Genomic DNA, 22,240 nt, shown 5'->3' with positions numbered 1-22,240 from the left:
AATCAATACGAAGCATTGGGAATGGATAAGTTCTTAGGTAAACACAACATCTGCTGTAAACAAGTTTGGAATAGAAGGTGAATATTGTACCAGACACCTTGTTGTCATGGTTGGATAATTTATAACCTGCTTAATAGCCGTCCAGTGAATTGTGTAAAAGCACACCATCTCCATTATGCTAGCGCGTTCAAACACTTCAGTAAAAGGCTCGCACGTGTGTGTGATTGTTGTAGCTAATATTGATACAACGCCCGTTGGCCAGAGTTTAACCTATTTGACTTGCAAATGAGCATGTCTAATTCGATAGCGGGGCGGAGTTTACCAACAATTAGCTAAATCCAATAAGCGAGAGAAGCTTCAAATCATACATTTGCGGTGTGAAAGTAAAAGTGAACGCGGCAATGTAACAAATTTGTTTGGTTATGGGTTTATGATGTATTTTTGAAATATATTTTTATTGTTGCTGTATAAATATAGATACAGTTTGTTTTGTTTTTCAATTTTTTTATTCAGAAAGAACGGAGTTGGCCAATAAACGATACATTGTTTTCCAATATATTCAATCTACATTTCGATCAAACCTGGATCAAAGCTGAACGAGTTTTTTTTGCAGAAAAAATATCACAATAATTACAAGGAAGCTGCATCTCATTATCGGAAGTACACGCAACTCAAACATTGAAATCTGTTGCTCCGACGTACTTCCGATTTTGATAACGAATCTGTAAACACAGAATGCTCAATCATAGAATGATCGAATCCATTTGGGTCTGGTTGTGTGAGTTGAAGCCGCATTCTGTTGCGTGTTGCTTACACTTACACAAATGAAAAATGTAACAGAAAAAAAGCATTGAACAATAAACACATCGCACGTTCGCGCCTTCCATCTGGGTGTATAATTTTCATTCGACTGCATTCAAAGCGCATGTACTGCTAGGGGGAAGTTATACGAACACCCACTCACTACATAACATGACTATGCTCGTCTAGGTTGATTGTTTCGCCGCGGTATCGCCTGTTCGAGAAGCGTCAAAACGGTATTATTCGATTTTACGCATTTACCAAGCATAAAGTTTCACTAAGGCACACACATACACACACGTGTGTCATGGTCGAATGCGAGTCGAAAGTGATGATCGAATTCTAAGAGTGGTTGGCACGACCCTAGAAGCACTACTAGACCCGCCGTTCCAGTCTGACCAAATGTTCGAAGGACAGATGCATCGAGACCTTGAACTTAAAGTCCATCTTTTCGTACGGTATGTCGGTGGTGAGCCGATAGTTTTTCAGTATCTGCGACAGTATAATCTTCAGGCTCATCATTGCGTAGCGGCTACCTATGCAGCCGCGTGGACCGCCACTGAACGGCAGGTAGGCGTACGGGTGCCTTGCCTTGACGCGTTCCGGCAGGAAGTGGTCCGGATCGAACTTGTCCGCGTTCGGGCCCCAGAACTCTTTCTGACGGTGCAGCGCAAACACGTTCAGCAGCAGGATGAATCCTTTCGGGATGACGTACTCATCCAGCTGGATTGTGCCGATCGTTTTGCGCCCGTACACGGCTGCCACCGGGCAGAGCCGCTGCGATTCCTTGATCACGCGCTCCAGATATTGCATCTGCTTCAGTGTTTCGTGCGTGTACTCGACGTCATCGGCCAGCAGCTCGCAAATCTCGGCCGCCGCTCGGTCCTGTATCTCGGGATGCATGGCCAGTAGCAGGCAGGCATGAGCTGCTTGGGTGGCGGATGTTTCATTGCCCTGCAAAATCGACAAAAACAAACGAAAAGTAGCCAAACACAACCATTAGAAACAGGGTCAAGACAAATGGGAAAACACTTTGCCTTACCGCTGCAATCATGGTGTAGATGTGATCAGTAATCTCCTCGTGCGTAAACGGTTTACCATCGTTCGGTATGGTTAGCAGCTGGTCGACAAAGATCTGGGGCTTCTTGTAGCTCAGCATATCGTCTTCTTCGTCGGCGAAGACGACGTTGCCATTTTCGTCGGCCGTCGTGCTGTTGTTATTGCTGTCGACCGCATTGCGCAGCTTCTCCTCGAACTTGGCACGCTTTTCGCGAATTACCTGTGGGAGTTTTGCATGGTAGTGTTTTCCAATTCTTACTATGAGCATTTTTTCTAGAACAATCGAGGGAGGAGAAAATCGCTGCCGAGTTTTACCTTGTCCGTAAAAGCGTAGCATATCTTGCGGGCGTCCATTTCCGCTTTGTAGAAGCGTGTGTTCCTGTACACAATGTCGGGGTAGAGATTTGCGTTGAACATACGAAGGCCTACATTGTGAAGGATACTGTGAAGGGAAAACCGAATGCCAACGAGAACTGGTAAGTTGATTGAACTGGGGTAAGGCTGATAGAAAACAGCAAACATCATGTGTTTGTTTCTTATCTATCAAGTTTGATTCTATGAATTTCACTTCAGCCTTCATGTACCTAACTGCTCCTGGACGGTCCTCGAAACTACAACACATATGTTAAGATATAACGAATACGTTGCTAGAAATAAAATATTCATAACAAAGAGACTTTGCTATAAATACACAATAAAATGAATGATATAAATAAATAGCAAGCTAATCTTTGACTCATAGCTGCGATGTGCTGAACAATGCTTGTTAGCAAACAACGGTTGCAATGCAAAAGTTAAAAAAAAAAATAAAATCATCTGCAATAGAACAACTAGATTCAACGATAGTGGATTCATCTAACCTGGCGCTACTCGCTTTGATTATGTAGCATTCTTTCTAAAACTCACTGCTGAGTGGAATAACACTAATGCTAATAGGACGGTCATAAATCATTTCAATTCAAACTGTATCGAGATCGCTATCTTCACCGAAACAATGGTACTTGCATCCATTCCCTTTCACTAAATACGTTAGCTTTTCAATGCACCTCTAGGTGTTGTTTGAAGTGGTATATAAAACAAAAATACACTAACTGTGTTCACTTACATTTCCAGCCCTTCGATAAACTCTTGCTTGCCTTCCCGTTCCAGCACCTTCCCGCCGAGTGAAGTGCGACAGATCATTTCCAGCGTACAGGGCGAGGTGAACTCGAGCACATTGATCGGTTTTTCGTCCCCAGCGTGCTTCTCCATGTTGGCGATCATTTTCGCAACACAGTCGGTGAAGATCGGTATGAAGCTGTTCAGGATGCGCGTGTTGAACGTTGGATTCAGTGCCTTCCGATGTACGCGCCATTCGTCGTCTGTTGGGGGAATGGTTTTAGAGTTGTGTTAATGGTGAAGGATTGCAATAATCATACACAAAGTAGCTGTGAAGCAACACTTTATCTCACGCCAACTGTCATAAAATGTTTTACTGCAAATGAAAATCTAGTCCAGCGATGCAGTTTTCCTTGCAAGAACTCCATCAAACGACGGTGAATTACGGTTAACGCAGTTGGTGTAGCAATAAAATCAATAGCCAAATGCAGCAAGCCTTCATTTCCTTTCACAAATCTATACAAACTAGTTGGGTGAGATAAGCTGTTGTAGCATATTTCTACTATGAGCTGTTGGTAAAGGAAGATTATGCTTGATTTGTACGTGACTAAATGTGGTTCAATGTGTAGCAATACGCTGCACATTTAGTTGATTCTACTTATTTGGCGCAACAAGACCGTAGTCGGACGAAGGTCATCGAAGTCAGCTATTATTGGACATGGGAAGCTATCGGATATTGTATTTACTCATGACAGGATAGTTATTTTTACGCTCGGTCCATTCAAGATTTGTATTTAAAATGAGCATATTAGTAATTCGTTCTACTTGACGCCTGCTCCACGGAGTCGGCTCATAAAGTTGATTAGAATGGTTTATTAGCCCCGATATCATCCCATAGGATGTTAACATCAGGCTAACAAAGCAATATAAAGTTAAGCACTTGTGAAAACTTGTTTTTGGCGAGCATTGACGGCTTCGATAAATGGTGCAAACCTCTGCAATTCTCTATGCACGTAACAGCGGTGTGAAAGTGCACCTTGATAGCGTTGATTATCCATGTCAGAAACTGGATTTCAGCTATTTGTCAGAGATGGGCAGTATGCGTGGATGGTGTAAAAAACTGGATAGATTTCCTTAGCACTTTTTATGGTAGTCTATGGGGAAAGTATACTTTTTATAGTATTGCTAAAGTTTTGTTTTTCGAAATGAGTAAGATACAAAAGCGACTAATGAATATGTGATTCTGATGATAAGTCTCACCTCTTAACCCAGCACAGGTTTGAGAAGGACGCAAGTATTTTTACAATAATATTACTCTAAGGCAGTTTTAGAATAAAATAAAAATTTACGATCAAGTGGTGGCATCGGACGTCATTCAAAAGAATCCACCGAGTCATACACACACCCAAGACGACCGACGTAGTTTCATCAAGAAAAAATGGGTCAACTCCATCGAGTACATCAGGACACAACTGCGACTTGCATATGGCCAGTTCCACTGGTGCCAACATCGGCTCTAGGGCACTACCTTCCGAAGCAGGAGAACCTTATGTATTGGAAATTATCAGGACACTGCAACATGCATATGGCCAGTTCTGCTGGTACCAACGATGGCTCCAGGGCACTATCTTCTGAAGCAGGAGAACCTTATGTGTCTGGAATTGGCTACTTACTATCATCAATGAGTGAATCTCACTGTGACCTCCCAGACTGCATGCAGCCAGCAAACTCCTCAAAAATAAAACCGATTGTACACTTGTACGCGCGCGTATCTCGAACTTATGTTGTCTCTTTCTTATATATTATTTCTAATTAGTTTTAACATGTTAAGAAAAATCTTATCATCATCGCCAAGCTCATGATGACAAGTGCAGTTGTACATAACATAGTGGCATAGGACTTCTACACAAATATGACATTACACAGTTTGTTTAACATATGCCCCACACCTACGTTTGAAGTCTGACAAGTTACTCGCATTCTTGATTTTTTCGGATAATCTGTTGTAACATTGAATCCCCTTGAAAAATAAAGAGTTTCTGGCGCCATGTGAAATTAAGTTGGGAACCCTCGGCTCACTTGCTCTGCGTGTACAGTGCCGATGAACATCAAATGATCGAACAATGCGTTCCCCCAAATACCCTGGCAAAAGGCCCCCCAAAAGCTTAAATATGAAGGTGGTGATGGTCTGATACACAATCCTCTGCTCTACCGACATCCATCGAAGATTATCTAGCATAACAACAGACGGTGTACGTCGGCCACACCCCAACAGCATAATACGATTTTGCAATATCTGAAGCCTTTTAATTTGTTCTTTATTGCCAAGAAATAGAATCAACATGCAAAAATTAAAGTGTGGTGAAATCAGCGACTTGTAGAGGTTAATTATCCCAAACAAAAATCGAGATCTTTTGCCAGCCCACTAATAACCCCACACTTTAGCCACTTTGACTGTTTAGTCCTATGGGTCTGTATTAGATAGCAGTCATTACCATGCAACTAGTCTTATATCTATATCATTTGCCGAAGTTTAAATAAATATACAGAGCTGTAAAAAGTTTCCTCATATTATTTGATTGAGAGCAAACACGGTGGTAGATTGATGAAATTTAGAGATCATTTGTTTTAATTTTCTTCAACGAAGAGTATGTACATGAGATGAGTAGTTTTTTTCCTTTAATTAAATTTACTTACGACCTTTTTGAGCCGTTCCTCTTGAATAAAAAATCACTTAATCAGTGTTGACTGCTATTCTCCATTATGACCCGTTATGACCCATTTCCATATAAACATTTTTGTGCTAGGTCGTTCAATGTGAGTAGTTACACGCGACTAAACTGACCGATTTGTTTCCAAGAAATAATAATTGATTGAAATACTCAAATGAAATAGTTAAAATATCACTTTAAAGATCTAATCGATAAGTATTTCAACCATTCAACAAATCAGCATTTTTTTCACCATAAAATTCCTGAAAAAGCACATTACAATTGTGTCTCTTTTTGTATTGGAATGTTTGAGCTTGCAGCAACCAAAATCAACTTCGTCTTATCGAACAGAATACTATTTGTTCCAAACGCTTTTCTACCTTCCAATTACCGTTTTGGGCTTTCACAACCCTAACACAGCTTAACACACCTAACGAAACAACACGAGAACTTTCCGTCTACTGCGTGACCCGAAGGAAAACCCTACACACAAGCACACATCTTTCAAAACTTACACTGCGCCGTTAGCAATCCGTGGTCCACGCGCATAAAATCGTACACGAACGGTTTGTCCATGCTGGCCTGCTCGGTCATAATTTTCTGTATCAGATCCGGATGCGTCGGACAGATGACCGGGATCGGTCCGAAGCACAGCTTGAAGATGCGCTTATTATCCTTGTAGGCACGCGTGAGACTTTTGAAAATTTCGTACGAATTTTTCTGCGCAAACTCCAGCCCATTGCCGAAAATCGGATGCAGCGGCTCAACGCATGGAATCTTTTCCGCAAACTTAAACTTGATCTTGCAGTACAGGTACAGCGACAGGGCGCCAAAACCCAGCAACAGAAGCGTTATCATCGCTGCTCCGAAAACTGCACGCACGCAACTAACCGGCCAACACCGACCTGCACTCGACGGGATTGCAAGGAAAACTGATGCGCGGAAAGCGTATTTCCAACCGTTCAGAGCGAGCCCCCAGAATAAATCGACGTAACGCGGCAACCGTCCGTTCGCAGAAGGGAAGGGCGATTTTCCCAACCCTTTGCACCCGACGGAGCTGCCTGCAAGTGCAATTCAAGGCAGCAGAGAAGTATGAGAAAGAAAGAAAAAAATGCCCCACACTGACCCAACGGTGCCGGCACGCGGTACAAGCGGTCCTTACTGCGTTTCATGCAATTGTACAAATCGGTGCGGTGTGAGGCAGGCGGAAAACTGCTAGTGCGTGTACCGCAAACGATAAAGAAGAGGCGTACGCGCCACCAGCCAGACCAGAGTTTCCCCACTCGAGGAAAACAGCGACGATGAAACGGTTCGGTGCGCGTTCGGTGCCGCGCGGCTTGTCCTGCGGCGACGCCCTCCGTTTCGTTCGGTACGAAATCGAAGCTTTCTGCGTGGTTTGACATGTGTCGCGCATTATGTAAAGCGATCGATTGAGCTACTTATGGGTAAGTGATGTACGTGTGTGTGATCAAACATTAGCACTAAGCGTTGCTTAGTGGAGGTGATCAGCTGCATCCATGCTCATATGCTAATTGTAGAAAAAGTCTCCGATTAATATGTCACCTAGGACAGTAATGATGCATGACATGGTTTGGATTAATATGAGGGTTTGTTTATTATGTGGAATATGATGAGAATTTAGCTATGAACGAAAATTATATACCTGTTTGTCAATTAGGGAGATATATTGATGTATTTGAGCAATGTTTGTTATGTTATTAAATATACCCTTTGCCGATCATGAAATGAACTCTGCATAGTTCTTTAGGAGTTATCATTATTCAGAATATACATGCTTACCGTAGTGCATCGGGCGGCTCAAAGTTCTGTGATTTACTCTTACAAGATCGAATGAAGCCCAATACATACAAATACAAATACCTAAATATGAAATGGAATAATCTTAGGTCTTTGCTTTCGAATGGAACTAATAGTTTTATTTGAATCAAACTAGACAAAAAAAAACGATTTAAAACTTGTTCTGTTGTAGCATATAAAATTGAAAAGTACAACACAACTATAGGCAAACCAACAAGTCTGCTCCGAGGGGTAGGAATCTTACACATTCAAATGTTGAATGCATATTCGAAAACATGTAGCCACCATGTTCGAACCGTCGCCCATGCTTCGGTTAACATCGGTTTACTTCGGTGTCTGAAGGCAGTCCCAATTGTACCGTAGGTTTTTATCGTACTGCTTCACACCTAGACTATGGGCAAATTATGTCGCACGTAAAGGAAACAAAATAATCTTTCTAGCGTTCGTAGAAGTTTTAGAGTTTTAAAATATTTAAATAAACTTAGATTTATTCAGACTCATATTACGCTTAGCTCCATCATGCATCGTTTTATTGAATTAAATGTCTAACAAAACTATTTGAATACTATTCATCACAATTATATTGGACAAACATTTTTAACAAACATCATTCCTATCAGCCTAAAATAAAAGAGTTGCTCGGTTTTACGTAGTTGGCGTTTTACTATGTATACATACGTTGTTTAAAGAAGTTGTTAATTTGTTTGCCCGAAATTGTTAACAATGTCAAAAATCATGCTTTTTATAATATAAATTGAATGAATTTTTAACATTAACTAACATTGTACATCCTGAATCTAAATTGTTATATTGTTTATGTTCAGCCATAGCATAAAGTGACTCGTCGGTTCACCCCTTGAAAGTATCTCCGACGGTGAGCCGAACGCAAACCACCCAGCGAAGCCGCCAGGTAAAATCATCACAGCCACGTCATTTTTCTGTGAGCCTTTGCCGTGGCAACACACGGTCCGCGCGTGCTGCGTGTGTTGTCCAGAGTGAACCTAGAAAGTAGGGGAGCCTCCCGGGTGCTGAGCCCTGTGGCTGAGTGAAAACCAATACACTTCAAGATATCACAAGGTGATTTGTGTGGAAGGTGGACAACACAACCGTGCATTGCCAGTGCCTGTTGGAAGTGAATATTTAGTCGGAAAAAGAACAAAAACTTGCTTAGTGCTAACGCTGGGTGCAAAATCTGAAGCAAACTTTTTGTTTTAATTGTTACACTAAGGTGGAAGGAGCTACAGCACAAGACAGGCAATAAAATGTCATCTTGATTTATGCAGCTGGCTAATGCTTGCTGACGTGGTGTGCCATTCGTCTTGAAAATGCTAGCGCCCGTCTTGCGCGCCCGTAGAATGGTCTGGAAGTCAAAAGATTTCAATGCCTCCAGAAGCGAGGAAACGCAAGCGGCGGCCAGCTATCTTGAGACGGAACCAGCAGTAACTGGAATGCGGTGCTGGTGATAAATGGTGCGATGTAAGGGTGTGTGTGTGTGCTTTCGTGTGAGTGTGAATGTGAGAGTAGTAAGATCTTGCCCGCTTGAGTGTGGTCGTGACGGTGGGAAGAAAAAGGTCTAGAGATTTCAGCGTATGCTTGAAGACTCGGTCATAAGCTGGGAGAGAGAATGTCCTACAACCAAGCCATTGTTTGGCTTTGTTATTCGTTTTTGTTGCACTTATTTTCTTACTTTAAGTAATACAGGTGGTATGTTTGGGTTTGTTAAATATAAGTGTGCTAAGATTGTGTGAGTGTGTGTGTGTGTCGGGGAATAATTCGTTTCTATTAATTTTCTAGAGCAAACACCCAGATTGTACAGGCGTAAAACCCTCGAAACGGAGAATGTGTTCTGTGTAGTTCTGTAGCCTTTGAACGTGTAAAGTGCATCTGCAGTGTACCGTGTATCTTTGTATCTGTTTGTGTGCGTGTGAGTGGGACTGCGGTGGTGAAGGTGCGCAACAGGTGACCAGTCTTCTGGGATCGCACGGTTCGTAAGCCAGCGACGGGGTTTGCTTTGCCAAGCAACCTTCCGCGACACACCAACACACCGACACACCGACAGTCTCGTGCGTGCGATCTTATGAAGGACACGACAAACGCGATGGGAGAGTCGACACCGATCTGCCGCTGCCGGGTACTGTACCTGGGCAGTGCCGTGCCCCGCCAGAGCAAGGACGGGCTGCAGGGCATACAGGAGCCGCTGCGCAGCCTGTACCCGTCCGAGGGTGCGATCGGGGCGAAGGGCATCGACTCGTGGCTGAGCGTCTGGTCCAACGGCATACTGCTGGAGAACGTGGACGAAAACCGCAAGCAGGTGACGCGCTTCTTCCCGATCGAGTCCCTGCACTACTGTGCCGCCGTCCGGCAGGTGCTGATCCCGGAGCGGGGCAACAGCAATCCCGAGCCGAAGTTTCTGCCGCTCGATTCGCCGTTCGCGCGCACCCCGCGCGCCCAGCATCCGCCCATCTTTGCCGCGATCCTGCGCCGGACGACCGGCATCAAGGTGCTCGAGTGCCACACGTTCATCTGCAAGCGGGAGGCGGCCGCCAATGCGCTGGTCCGCTGCTGCTTCCACGCTTACGCAGACAACTCGTACGCCCGGCAGCTCGAGGGCGGTGGCGGCAACGGCGGCTCCGGAAGTGGCAGCTCGAACAGCGTGTACGGCACGATCGGTGGCAAATCGAACGGTACCGGCGAGGGGTGGCGATCACGTGCCGGCAGCACGACCACGCTCAACAGTGTCGGCGTCAGCAGGCAGGCAATTAATGGCGTCGGCGATGCGTACACGGTGAAAAATCGTAAGTATCGGCCTTGTCCATGGGCGGGAGGGGGCGAGGGAAGGGGGGGGGGGGGGGTTGAAGTTGAATGTCTCAATACGCGACCGTCGTGGGTTGGTTGGGTGCTAGCGAAATTAGGCTAACTATGAAAGTTGTGTGGGTCGACCGTTCTGTATCGATCCCCTGAAACGAAACGGTTTGCCGCATGGTAATCGAATTCCAACACGTTCCGAAGCTTGTGTCAGCACCAAATGGCAATCACAGTACTGGCCGAAAAAAAAAACACGAAACACCAAATTATGGAGCGCATTAAAATGCATCGCTGCACGAGCTAGCTCCGCCACGGTCCGCAAGTGGTTTGCAAACGCTGCTCAACTGGGTAAGAGTGTGTGTGTGTGTTTGTTTCGGGCTATGCTCTTTTTTGTGCAAAACTTCCAACTACATGACCTTCCGTCGTCATTGGAAGTGGAATTTACAGTTTGAAAAAAATAAACCAGAAACAATCGTACCCCGAATCTTGCCGATTGCATGCAGAACAAACTACGAAAAGGTTTCTCTCTTTGAGTTTTTTGTTGTTTGAGACCATTTTTTTCGAAACCTTTTTCTCGCTGATCAACAAGTGCGTCAACGGGTGGTGGACAGTGAAACAAGCACACACACACACACACACACACATAGATTCACTTTGTCAGCAGCCGGTTGGGCCAGGGTTTGTGTCGAAAAAAAACCGGTTTCCCGCGGTCTGTGAGGGCTGACGGCGCGATGAACGCACCGCTTTTACCGCTCCCTCGTGGACACGCTGTTTCTGGCTACGTGTATTGTTCGTACGATGAGAAGGACGGGCATGTGATGATCACCGAAGATGCCACGAGAAGCGAAGATGTTCCGCCGGCGAGGTTTTCATTCGTGATCGACAAATTGTACCGGTGGTACCAATTGAATGCGAATTGAATTTCAAAAGTCACACAGCCAGCGAATGATGGCGGTTGCGTGCGATCGGTGATCTTTAGCAGCATCGTGGAACCGTTCCGTTCGAAGTGGCGTCTTTTGAGGACGGCAGCATCTTGCAGCAGCGACTGGTTGCGCTACCCCGCTTGCCGAAAAGGTTAACATCGTACCGTGTGAAGGCCAGCCACACGATTTGTGCAATCGGTGGGTACGCTTAGTACGTTTAGCGGTTTGCTACACAGAGCGAAGGAAGCGTTTTGCTTCCGAGCCCAAACGAACCGCATTTAAATGCCGTACGCAAAGTTTAGCCTTGACCCTTGCGCCGCTCTAGCAACTGCGACTTTCCATCTCCATCGCTGGTGTGTTGATTTTCGTTGTTTTAGCCGCCGATTAGCTTAGACCGCAACACGACTCATTTCGCTTTGTAAGCAACCGGCAGCAAACCTTCATTCCGAATCGTTGATCGAAATGCACGACCGTGAAATCGAGACGAGGGGCAGCCGAGGGCTTTGTTTTGGGGCTGTCTGCAAATTTCATAACTCGCCTACCAAAGTGCGGGCGAGTCCTTCACCCATCGCTGAACAGCGCACAACATCGATCAAACTGAAGACGATCCGCGGATAGTGTGTGTGTGTATGTGGCTACGTTTGAGGGTACCAGCAGAGCCCATGCCCAGAAAACCGAACTGAACGTGTTGCATAGGGAATCGTTCGAAACGGGTTGCCATAAAACACAAATCGGACATTTATAAGCTTTCCAAGCGACCGAACATCGAACCGACAACGCGTAAGGGGCCACAGTGATGGTGGCACAGGAAGCGGACACACACAAACGTTGTGCTGTGGCTGGTGTGGGGGTTGTAAGTAGAGGAGATGGACACGCAAATACGAACATCCTAAATTGTTTCCAATCGGCACGTTGGGATGCTTTTTTTTGCTCACGAGCCTTCACGAGCCTTCGCCGTGTCCCCTACCGTAGCACGTGGCCTGTGCAGGGGTGCAGCCAATATGTGTACAGGTTGTCTAAGGCTGCCTTCCAGCCGCTTGCAACAGTTGGGTACATAGAGTGACAACAGCAACTGCTATTGCATGGATTCGAAAGGGACAAACAATTAGCACATTTCTACACATTGCACGCTAATGGACGGTGGAACGTGTTAAGTGGCGTATGCTGGTGCTACAGTGCTACAAATAGTGTACAGTTTGTGCAATAAAGTACAACACAACACATTAATTGACAAAATTGCTTCCTATTTTTAGAGTGTTTCGCTGCAGCATCGCCCATAGGTAATGTTTAACCAGCCAGGTTTGGTTCAACAACAGTCTCCCCGAATGGTTGCCGAACCTTATTTGTGGCTGCGCGTATGATGCAAGCGCCTTACGTCAAGCCAACTATCGCAGCGTGCTGGAGCAATGCAAGAATGTGCTTTACATATTAAATCGCCCGCAAAGTAATGGTCCGTACCGTGCGGCGTGTTGTGAAATCAAAAATGAATTTAAAGTATATGAATCGATCGGTATATGATTCGCATTCGTCAGCGAAATTGTGTCACGCTGCGCCCTCGCGTTTGTGCGTGTTTTAATTGAAGTATAAATCATGCTTACAAAAGTTGGACAGTTTCTCACTCAGGAGTTTGCTTTTCACACTTTAGTCTGTTGTTTTGTACAATGTATATTAACTTAAAATAGCATCGAACATGTCCCGCTTTAGCCTGTTGGCCTGACAAGCTAATGCAATTGTAGAAACGTCCAATCTATTGAGCTAATAATTTCCGCTCCATCAAGCGCTGGGGCTGGTGAAAAGTAGGCTCCACTGGCTTCACCGTCGTACACGCCTAAATCAAACCCGAACTAGATCCAATCTAGTAGCAAGCCGGGGAAGAAGGAAAGATAACACGGTAAAGTGAAACTGTGAAGTGAAAAATCCAACATGACGTGACCAATTTCGTAACAGGAGCAAACGTCCAGGACAGGGCGGAAGCAAAGAGGGTGGATGGCTCGTTTCGCTCCCCCATCTTCTGTCCCCGATTGACAGCGTCTTGTGAACCGAAGCCGGTGGAACAACGGCGAGTGCCTTCCCCTTGAGCGTCTGTATCATTTGCCTGCGAGTGGGAATCATGCTGACCTTGTTGCGATCGCAACCAGTCCCCTGGGACCGTCGTCGCAAAGCAAACGGAGGCGACAGAATCGAGCTCTTGGGAGCGGCTCTTGAGGCCCCGGGCGGTGGTGCTGCCGGGCACAACAAGTGGCTGCGGAAGTGGAACGCCGCACACCGGGTCGAGCGACTGCGCTTTTGCTGACGTTGTTCATTAGATGGGGGGAAACAACACACACACGCTCGCGCGCAAAAGGGCAACCGCGGCACTGCGCGATGAGTCTTGAGTTTTGTGATCTAGATTCGTTCGCCCAGCTCTATTGTACTCTGGTGTCCCGCTTTGCGCTGTGTGGCAGTGTGCGACTGTTCGTGTGGTGTGCCACGGCAGCACACGTCCCCTTGACGGCCGCCTTCTAGTTTCCCATCTCGTGCGGATTCGTCAGCACGCCTCAAGTTCATGCACTTGACGCCCCGGGGTCCGGGGAAAATGCATGGGAAGAATTGGGTTTAACGACAAACGTGGAATGCACTCGGGGCGGGCAGCTCGGTGAAGCAACCGCTCATCACTCAATTGTTGTCGAGCGCGCCCCTCCGTGTGCTCCCGATTGCCGTAATGATGGGCAATTGTTGCATGGGGATTGCTTCCAAACAACAATAGATGTGTGTGTATGTGTGTGTGTGTGCAAAAAGGCAAAATTGGAAGCGGGAATGGATGCATCTAAATACCGCCGGTTCGGAATGCACTGTGCAGCGATTACAATCGATCGTTATCGATTCGCTATGGTGCCACGAGACGTGGGAATCAGTCAAACATCAGTCACAACGTCATATTTTGAAGGCAAAAATTCCATGAAAATTAAAAAAAAATCATTTTAACACTCCGAATTTCACTACTCAGATGCTGACAGCGATTGTCGAGATGACATTCGCCCGAAACCGTGGGCTGGAGGGAAGAAAGTTTCGTCTGATATTGCCGACACAACCATGCCTCGGGGCGCATGGCGCAGGCTCGCACAAAGGTCCGATCGCACAAGCGCTTTCTTTTGCTTCGGAGTCGGATTTTTTTTGCATCCCACTGCGATGGAGAGTTACGTGTGTGTACACGTACTTAACACCTTTCGAATTGTTTTTTTGCGAGGCCCTGACTTCTTTCATAAGCTCGCACACACACACAAACACACACACAAGCCATACCGACCGGTGAAATTGGCCACCTGAGAGGCCGAATTCGATCGAGCTCGAGGGTTGCTTCCGGTTGAATTTCCCTTTTTTCGCGTCGGATGGTTGGGCAATTGGGGATTGAAAGTTTGGGCATGTTTTTTGTTGTTGGTTCGTTTCAGTGGAAGTTTCGGATAGATGAAAGTGTATTACGAGATGTAATAGGAAAATTTAAATGAATTCATTTTCAGTTTCAATATCGGCTGCAGTGATTAATGTGCATATCGTGTGAGCTTTTTTTACATTACAATTAACCACTACCACGTATGCTGTGTAGAGTGTCATAATGGGCAGAGTCGTTGGGTGTTCTCAAGGACCTATTGGAAGCAATAGAGCATTGCTATCAATTGCTTAATATTATTAAAGTATTTTACTAAATACTGGATTCTCACTCTTCCCTTTTTTCTCTTTTTCTCCCTTTCTCTCTCTTTCTCTCTCTCTTAATGTGTTTTCCGAACTGCTAAACAGTTTATGCTAGCAGCGCAGACCTCGAGGTGGTGGACGACGGTGAGAGCTCACTGTACAATGGCGACGAAAATCACAAAGTGTGGAACGGTTCCACCGATCAGATCGATGGCATCGGCTTTGGTAACGATGGTCACTACGATATCTACTCCGGCCCCGGTGGGCTCGGTGGCAGCACTGGCGGTGGCGGCGGCGGCGGCGGCGGCGGTTCCACGCTGGGCCGCCCTGCCCGCGTGCGCCAGATCAGTGCGCCGGTACCGGTACCACCGCCACCGAAAGAAGAACCGAAAAAGTCGAAAAAAGACAAGAAAGCGGCCAAGAGCTCCCCGCAGCAACAGCAGCAGCAGGTAGGCAGTCAAAGTTTATCCGGTACGCTTATAAGACCACGTCCCATGCACATGAATCCACTAGGTCGGCCGGCTGCCGGTCCAGCCTCAGCCAACTCTGCCGCAGCAATGGCCGCCGCGGCAGCCGCACATCACGGCATGATGATGTACCACCATCCGCACCACCCGATGGCGGGCCATCCCGGGCCGGGCGGTCCGCCCCCGGTCCCGGGCCGCCAGTTTCACACGATCGGTCACCGCAGCATGAACGGCAGTGCGGCGGCGGCAGCGGCGGCGGCCATGGCCGCCGGTCTACCTCCCCATCCCATGCTCCATCCCCACCACGCCCAGATGCATCCGGCGATGGGCCTCCCGCATCCCGGTATGCATCCGCACGCCGGCATGACGCTGCCGGCGATGATGATGGCACCCCAGTACGCGACCCTGCAGCATCCGCGCACCAGCAAAAAGAAGAAGGACAAGGGCAAAACGTTCAACGGCAGCAACGGCAGCATCCCGATCGGTGTGCCGGTCGTGCCGCCGATGTTTGCCTACCCGCCGCAGTCGAACGGGAGCTTGGGCGGGCCGCCGCCCGGCTCGCTGGCCGACAGCCGGCCGCTGTCGATGAGCAGCCGGAAGCTGGCCCAGTCGGCGGCGGGCGGGCTGGACGAGCTGTCGGGCAACTCGGGCGCCGAGTCGCCGGGCGGCACCGGCATCTACCGGCGCAAGGGCCACCTGAACGAGCGGGCATTTAGCTACTCGATCCGGCAGGAGCATCGCAGCCGCAGCCACGGTTCGCTCGCCAGTCTGCAGTTCAATCCGCCCGACCTGAAGAAGGAGCGCGAGATCGCCCAGATGGTGGCGGGGCTCGAGCTGAGCGACGATTCGACGCTGCGGCGCCGGTCCGAGGTGGCCGGCTCGTCCGGCACGTTCGGCAAGCCGAGACGATGAGGTGCGCGTGACGCGCTCCGGTCCGGTTCGGCGCTGAAGGTTGCGTTGAAGTCACACTGCACGCGAATCAGCGCGCAGCACACATGCACATGCAAGCGAGCAATCACAAAACCGATTAATTTGCGAGCGATAAATGGGATTGGGGGAAGGGTAGGTGAAGCAGATGTAGAATTTTATCGCACAACGAAGTACATATATACGGCTAGATGTGTGTGTGTGTGAGAGGTTTTAATCGATAGGGTTGTAAAATAGGTGACAGATCAAGAGGGACGACATGGAGCATCACAGCAAAATGGCATTAGATGATACATGGGCAGCAGGCGACAGTTGAACAGACAGAAGTGGAGCGAAATTAGCAGACGGTTTCCTCTATTACCAAAACGAACCCATTCTCACATTGTAGTCATGGTGGTAGAGCATCAATGAATTTAACAGTTACACCGAGAAAAAGAGCAAGTGAAAGAGAGAAAGAAACTGTTCACTTCTGTTCGCCGCTCCAGACAGGTGAAAACGTTTGTTTAGCGTTTATCGTTTTAATTGGTTTTATGTTAACACGTGTCTCGAGATTTAGTTGTACGTACGCAAACCGCATAACAGTAACCAACACATACACCCCATTCCCCCCCCCCCCCCCTGCAAAACGCACACATGCCGAAGAGCGAGCGGGTTTGTTGACCAGCACCCCTGTAAAGAGTATTGCAAGGAATGGAAGGAAGCAGCAGATGAATGCAATTACAAGAAGAAATGAATGTGCCTTATTAGGTAATTAGATAATTTAATTATAATCAAGCCCTTGGCAGGTACGCTCCCCCCCCCCCCCCCTGTCGGCGCCAAGTGAACCCTAGCCAACAAGCGCGAGAAAAGTGAAACTGTGGCGCTGCACTAATAGGAGGATCTTGCTCCACCCGAAACAAAAAACTTTCTCGGTGTTTTTTGGGAACCCTGAAATAGACAGCCCGAAGCGGGGAAGCGGGCGAAATAGTGATGGTGTAGCTTTCTTTGCTGTAATTTACAAGTCTACTTTAATGGCGATTTTGTTTTTTTTTTGCACAATCGCATGGAGAGCAATTTGCAGCTTCATAGCCGTATATTGGAAAATTGTTATCATTACCGAGGGCAATAACCCCAAGAACGTTGTGACGAATAAGTGCCCCTGGTGTGGCCACACCTGATAAGAGCTTTTCTTGCACACGGAAAACAAAAGTGCGGCACGTGTACCAAGGTTTGAGGGTGAAAAGTGTTCGCGGTGGGTGGGTACGCTTCTGCCATTAGCCGAAAGTGCGCTTGGAAAGTGAAAACGGAAGAAAATAAAGCTATAAGGCAACAAAAAAACACCTTCATCACCCATTGGTGAGAGGAAAAGTGAGTGTGAGTGTGTGTGTGTGCGGGTAATGGAGAATGTATGAGGAGCAGGCACATACAGGGAGCGTCAATAGAGTCGCGATCGTCAATCAATCGCGAAAGATGAAGGCAATAGAAAATACTCGCAGTCGCATGGTTCGAAAGAGAAATGAACGACGCGCCAAAGCAACAACAGAAGAAGGGAAAAAAACAATCCTCAGAAATGGTGGAAAGACAAAACAAGTGTAGTGTGTTTGATAAAGACACACACATAGACAGACGGCGAAGGTGGAGAAGGTAGTAGAAAATTTCTCCATCAAGCCAATTTGGGAGTTGCGAGATGCTGAAAAGTAGCAGCGAAAAAAACTCCTCAGTTCGCCATTTCAAACGCCAACACGACACATTTCTTGTGTGTTTTTTTCGCATCGCGTTCCTTCTTCTTCTAGGTGCGATAGAGAGGTAACAGCCACACAAATACCGCACACAAACACACACGCCCCGCGGCACACTGCAGGCGAGCTACTTTTGATTTGACGTTCTTCACATTCGAAACGCTACGAACTTTAATGGCGGTAGAGCAGTAGATAGGGAGAGAGAGAGAGAGAGAGAGGGAGAGAGAGATAGAGAGGGAGAGGGAGAGAGAGAGAGAGATGTTTTAGAGTGAAACTAGTACCATTCAAAAGACAGTAACAGCAACGGTAGAAGCAGCATCAGCAGCACACTATTGCGCAGGGTGGAGCGAACCTGGGGGCGACATCTATCGCTAGACAGATAAGCGGCAGTTTGCCAAATCTTCTTTTTTATTATTATCATTAAACAACCTAAACCGTACAGCAGAGCAGGAAACCTACATACGAATTGTTATCCAATCATTTTAATGTCATGAAAATACAAAAATACTCCAATACAACGAATAAATGGCTGTGTTGTGTTTTGTTTTTCGTAACGCTAAGTATAGTGCAGAACGCCGGTTTATGATTGTTGATTTGAAATAGGGTTCAGTAATTGTTCTCCATCGCAACGTCGCATAAACTTGCCGAAGGCAACGAAGCACACCGTTCTGCGTTCCCATCCACTTTTTCGGGTCGTTTCTCTTCCAAAGCTTGCAATCAACGGTTTGTTCTCATGCGCCGCTTCGCCACCTTGCACCTTGTTCGCATGGCAATTTGTTACGCCAAGTGAAGTCTCTGCTACCAGCCGGGTACGTTTCGCATCCCTGCTCACAAAAGCGACCGCGACACGGACACGGATCCAGCGACTGGATGATGGGCAACCGTCCCCGATCCGATCCGGAAGCCCCGCGGCTGATAAAAGGTGAAGGAAATTCCGCATAAAGTGCAATTGGCATTAGCAGTGCTGCCGGTGTGAGCAATTTGCATCCCAAACCGGTGGATGGTTACCCGTACAGTCGCAGCTGTTCGGCGTGCAGGGGTGCCGTGTTTGTTTTCCGCCTAGCGTACGCGTACGCTGCCGCCGGTAGGGTAGGTATGATAATGCATTTCACTTTCCAGGCGCTACGTTTCCGGCCATGAGTGGGCAATTTGTTTATCGGTGGCGCTCGGGGTAAGTGCACTCGACACTCGATTAATAATTTCATCTTCAACAGCATACGGAAGGTTCCGATTGATAGCACTGCGTCGTGGCATCATAGGATTTGGCGAGCAATTTTGGGAATGTTTTACTCATTTTGATCAAATTTTGACACAACATAAATTAAAATTGTATGAACATTAAACGTTATTTTCCTTAAAATTTAACGATCTCGTTCCAGTTTTCCGAGTTCACTCTGATTGGATAGAAACATTCAAAAGAAAGATTGTGTTTACATCTACTTCACTCAATACAATTTGCCTTATCTAAAAGCTCAAAGCAATGAAAGCCCTCAACGCTCCCAGAAGTGCTTTTAGAACGTTCTCTTGTAGTGTTTATGCGAATCGCTATTTTCAATTGCTCCAAAAAGTGGTGTTTTGGTTGTGTTAAACGATCTCTTCATCGTCGATTGTAGAGAACACGCTCTCGTGAGAGAAAGTATGCTATTTTACTACCCCTTAGTTAAGCGTTTCTTCCTCCAAAAGCAGTGTCCGATGGGGCCGAACCTGAAACCTTACTTTCAACCGTCCAGCCCATTCACATCGCTCAGCAGAAGTAAAAAAACAAAACCCTTCAATACCACACAAGCATTCCTGTCCCAGTGGCATTGTTTTCCCATTCCCCTTTTTCTCCCACGATTGGCCACCGGAGCATATCGCACCGAGCATTCTCCGGCACCGTCGCGCAAAACCCTTTTTGGTCATGGTCAGCGTCCGTCCGTCAGAGTGTTTGTCACTTAACACCATTTTCACCCGTTGGATACTTTCTTACCGCCCGATTCACTCTGACCCGATCGGGACGACAAAACGCCAACCGGTGGTCGGGATGGAGCAACGACGGCGCGGCAGGGTGTGGCATCATTTTCCCTGTGCCGTATCGGCCGTTCGGAAAGTTGTGAATGAACCGTCCAGCAAGCCGTGGTGACAAAACGGGGGGGATCGCCGCGCTGAATGTACGCTGTGATTAATTGCGGGGAAGTAAACGCTACCTTTCCTTTCTTGCACTTGCACACACACACACACACGCTTAAGCTTCTCAGAAGAAACTTTTCTTCAAGCACTCGGTCTCGCTTTCGTACACATCGCCCGCTTCTTTTTCTCTTTTCCCCTCATCGCCCCTCTAACCGGCACCGGACAAATGCGGCTGGTGAAATCGTCAACAAATCGTTCAACAGGTGGTCGTCGATCGATGATCGACCTCGAATCGATGCGTACGGTTTTCGGGCGGCCCATGACGGTTGGAATATCTACTTCATTACCTCAACCCCCCCCCCCCCCCCCCCGCAAAGGTCCGCACGGTAAGAATTTGAGTTTTGTTTGAAGAGTGGCCAAAGAAATTGGAAAGTGTCGAGGTTTGTTCGAGCCGGTCGGCAATCGGGCGCATTCGATTCGCTCGCAGTTGTCACATGTTGTCGCCCCGAATGGATTTTCCCGCTGTTGTCGGTGCTGAGCACACGGGGCAAACCGGGCCGCTGTATCTCCTGTGTGTGTGTGTGTGTGTGTGTGTGTGTGTGTGTGTGTGTGTGTGTGTGTTTGCACCTTTCTCTTTCTGGCAGGAAATCGGCAACGAAGGGAAAACGCTTTCTTTTTCTGTGCATTCCGTTCAGGCCCCGTGGGCAAAAGGTACTGGCGCTTTTTTGTTGTTGTAGGATCTCCAAAAATGTTTGACAGCGACGAAGATCAAGTCATTCATATCAGTGTGAGTTGTATATTGGGACTATCGTAGTAGAGGTTTGACTAGAAAAGTTAATTGTGAATAATTTTTGTTGATAGATTCTGCAATTTTGTTTTAAGCATTGATGTGAACAGATATATGATACCTGATAGATGTGTTGACGTCCAAGATGTGAAACTGCACTCAGCAGGCTCTCAATAAGGCTGTCAAATTCAATTAGCAGAGTTGGGTGACTGTTGGAATGTCTAGTCGAATTAAAGCAAATAATCTTTCTAACATATCATCCCAACAAACCTTCAGATCCTGCAAATATGCTTGCCGAAAATGAACACCGCTCAAACAATAAAGAATTAGTTGCTAACTCTTCAACTAATGGATGTGAATCTTTTTTTATATGAAAATTTTCATAAGAAGTAATAAAATAAATTTTATTCCCAATGGCCTATGAACCTGTTGCTTCCCAACCTGGTCGACTGTCAACAATTAAAAGGCTTCGGGGATTTGTAAAAAAATAGTGAAAAGAAGGGAGAATGTCACGAGGTTTAAAGATAAACAGAGAGAGAAAGGGAGAGAAAGAGAGTGAAAGAGAGACAGTGAGACAGCTACATTTAGTGGGCAAGCGATAGAAAGAGTTCGATAGACTGTAAGCAAGCGACCAACCTGTGGAATGTGGAACCTGTTCATCTTCCCCCCCCCCGGACTGACACTGCCACCCGACAAGCCTAACACTTTGCACATTTTGAAGGCTTCTCACTTCTCGGCTCCAGGCTGCGGGTTCGCAAGCGTCTCGCTTCAGCACAGCGTTAGGGTCACACACACGCTATGGCGCACCCGCCCGATGGGAGAAAAGCCCGCAAAACTGTTTTAGCGTGCGTCTAAGCGTGCGACATTCGTACCATCACGGTACGATGATCGTCCGCAGTCTTCCCCATCCCCTAGGAGCGATGTGCCACCCATCGGGGGGAGTTTGGGAAGATCTGGTGTCTGGTGCGTCGTTCAAAATGCTTGGTTTTCGAAAACTGAAGGACGCAACACTTCGGGAGCTCGGGAGCAGGGGGGTGTATACACCGTCAAAACGGAAAACATACCAAACGACATTCCACGATCTCAAAGAGAGCTGTGCGCGATCTGTGAGGTGTGTCAGTGTGTACGTGTGAGTATGTGTGTGTGTGAGTGTGTACGTTAGTCTCGCCTTTTTGAACCTGTCCTCTCTGCTCTGCACTGTGCCTGTACCTCCCCCTCCCGTGCCCTCGAGTCGTACGGGAGAGTGAGGAACGCCACGACATACCGGTTTAGCAACGTGTTAGCCGCCCGGCCATGTTGTCGGTGGCAGGGCAGGGTTCGCGGGCAGCCGTTACCCGTTGGCTTACTT

At 47.2% G+C, this 22,240-nt stretch overlaps 2 protein-coding genes across 3 annotated transcripts; one reads left to right on the top strand and one right to left on the bottom strand.

Annotated features, from left to right (window-relative positions):
- Positions 1-483: 483 nt before the first annotated feature.
- Positions 484-6,618, bottom strand: LOC4577452 (cytochrome P450 4c21). Its single transcript, XM_001230596.4, has 5 exons — positions 6,185-6,618; positions 2,966-3,221; positions 2,176-2,302; positions 1,844-2,080; positions 484-1,755 (listed from the first exon to the last, which is right to left on the bottom strand). Exons 1-5 carry the CDS (start codon positions 6,525-6,527, stop codon positions 1,177-1,179), a joined length of 1,542 nt encoding a protein of 513 aa, XP_001230597.4. The 5' UTR covers positions 6,528-6,618; the 3' UTR covers positions 484-1,176.
- Positions 6,619-8,422: 1,804 nt separating this feature from the next.
- Positions 8,423-18,522, top strand: LOC1269354 (AT-rich interactive domain-containing protein 1B). Of its 2 annotated transcripts, none has more exons than XM_307982.6 (3): positions 8,423-8,564; positions 9,282-10,282; positions 14,990-18,522. In XM_307982.6, the coding sequence occupies exons 2-3, from the start codon at positions 9,565-9,567 to the stop codon at positions 16,261-16,263; spliced, it is 1,992 nt and encodes a 663-aa protein (XP_307982.6). In that variant the 5' UTR covers positions 8,423-8,564; positions 9,282-9,564; the 3' UTR covers positions 16,264-18,522. The 2 variants fall into 2 exon arrangements, with proteins under 2 accessions (XP_307982.6, XP_061502568.1); XM_061646584.1 differs by having other exon boundaries at positions 8,423-8,606.
- Positions 18,523-22,240: the final 3,718 nt, after the last annotated feature.

The sequence above is a fragment of the Anopheles gambiae genome, chromosome 2, assembly GCF_943734735.2.
Source record: "Anopheles gambiae chromosome 2, idAnoGambNW_F1_1, whole genome shotgun sequence".
Classification (NCBI taxonomy): domain Eukaryota; kingdom Metazoa; phylum Arthropoda; class Insecta; order Diptera; family Culicidae; genus Anopheles; species Anopheles gambiae.
The sequence above is the reverse complement of the archived record's forward strand: the minus strand, read 5'-3'. Positions and strand labels throughout refer to the sequence as shown.

Excerpts from the sequence above, each read along its gene's own strand:
- LOC4577452 (XM_001230596.4), bottom strand. The coding sequence starts at position 6,527 with ATGATAACGCTTCTGTTGCTGGGTTTTGGCGCCCTGTCGCTGTACCTG. Across the intron at positions 2,081-2,175 it reads GCTACGCTTTTACGGACAAG|GTAATTCGCGAAAAGCGTGC; the intron begins GTAAAACTCGGC and ends AAACTCCCACAG. Across the intron at positions 1,756-1,843 it reads TCTACACCATGATTGCAGCG|GGCAATGAAACATCCGCCAC; the intron begins GTAAGGCAAAGT and ends TCGATTTTGCAG.
- LOC1269354 (XM_307982.6), top strand. The coding sequence starts at position 9,565 with ATGAAGGACACGACAAACGCGATGGGAGAGTCGACACCGATCTGCCGC. Across the intron at positions 10,283-14,989 it reads TGCGTACACGGTGAAAAATC|TTTATGCTAGCAGCGCAGAC; the intron begins GTAAGTATCGGC and ends ACTGCTAAACAG.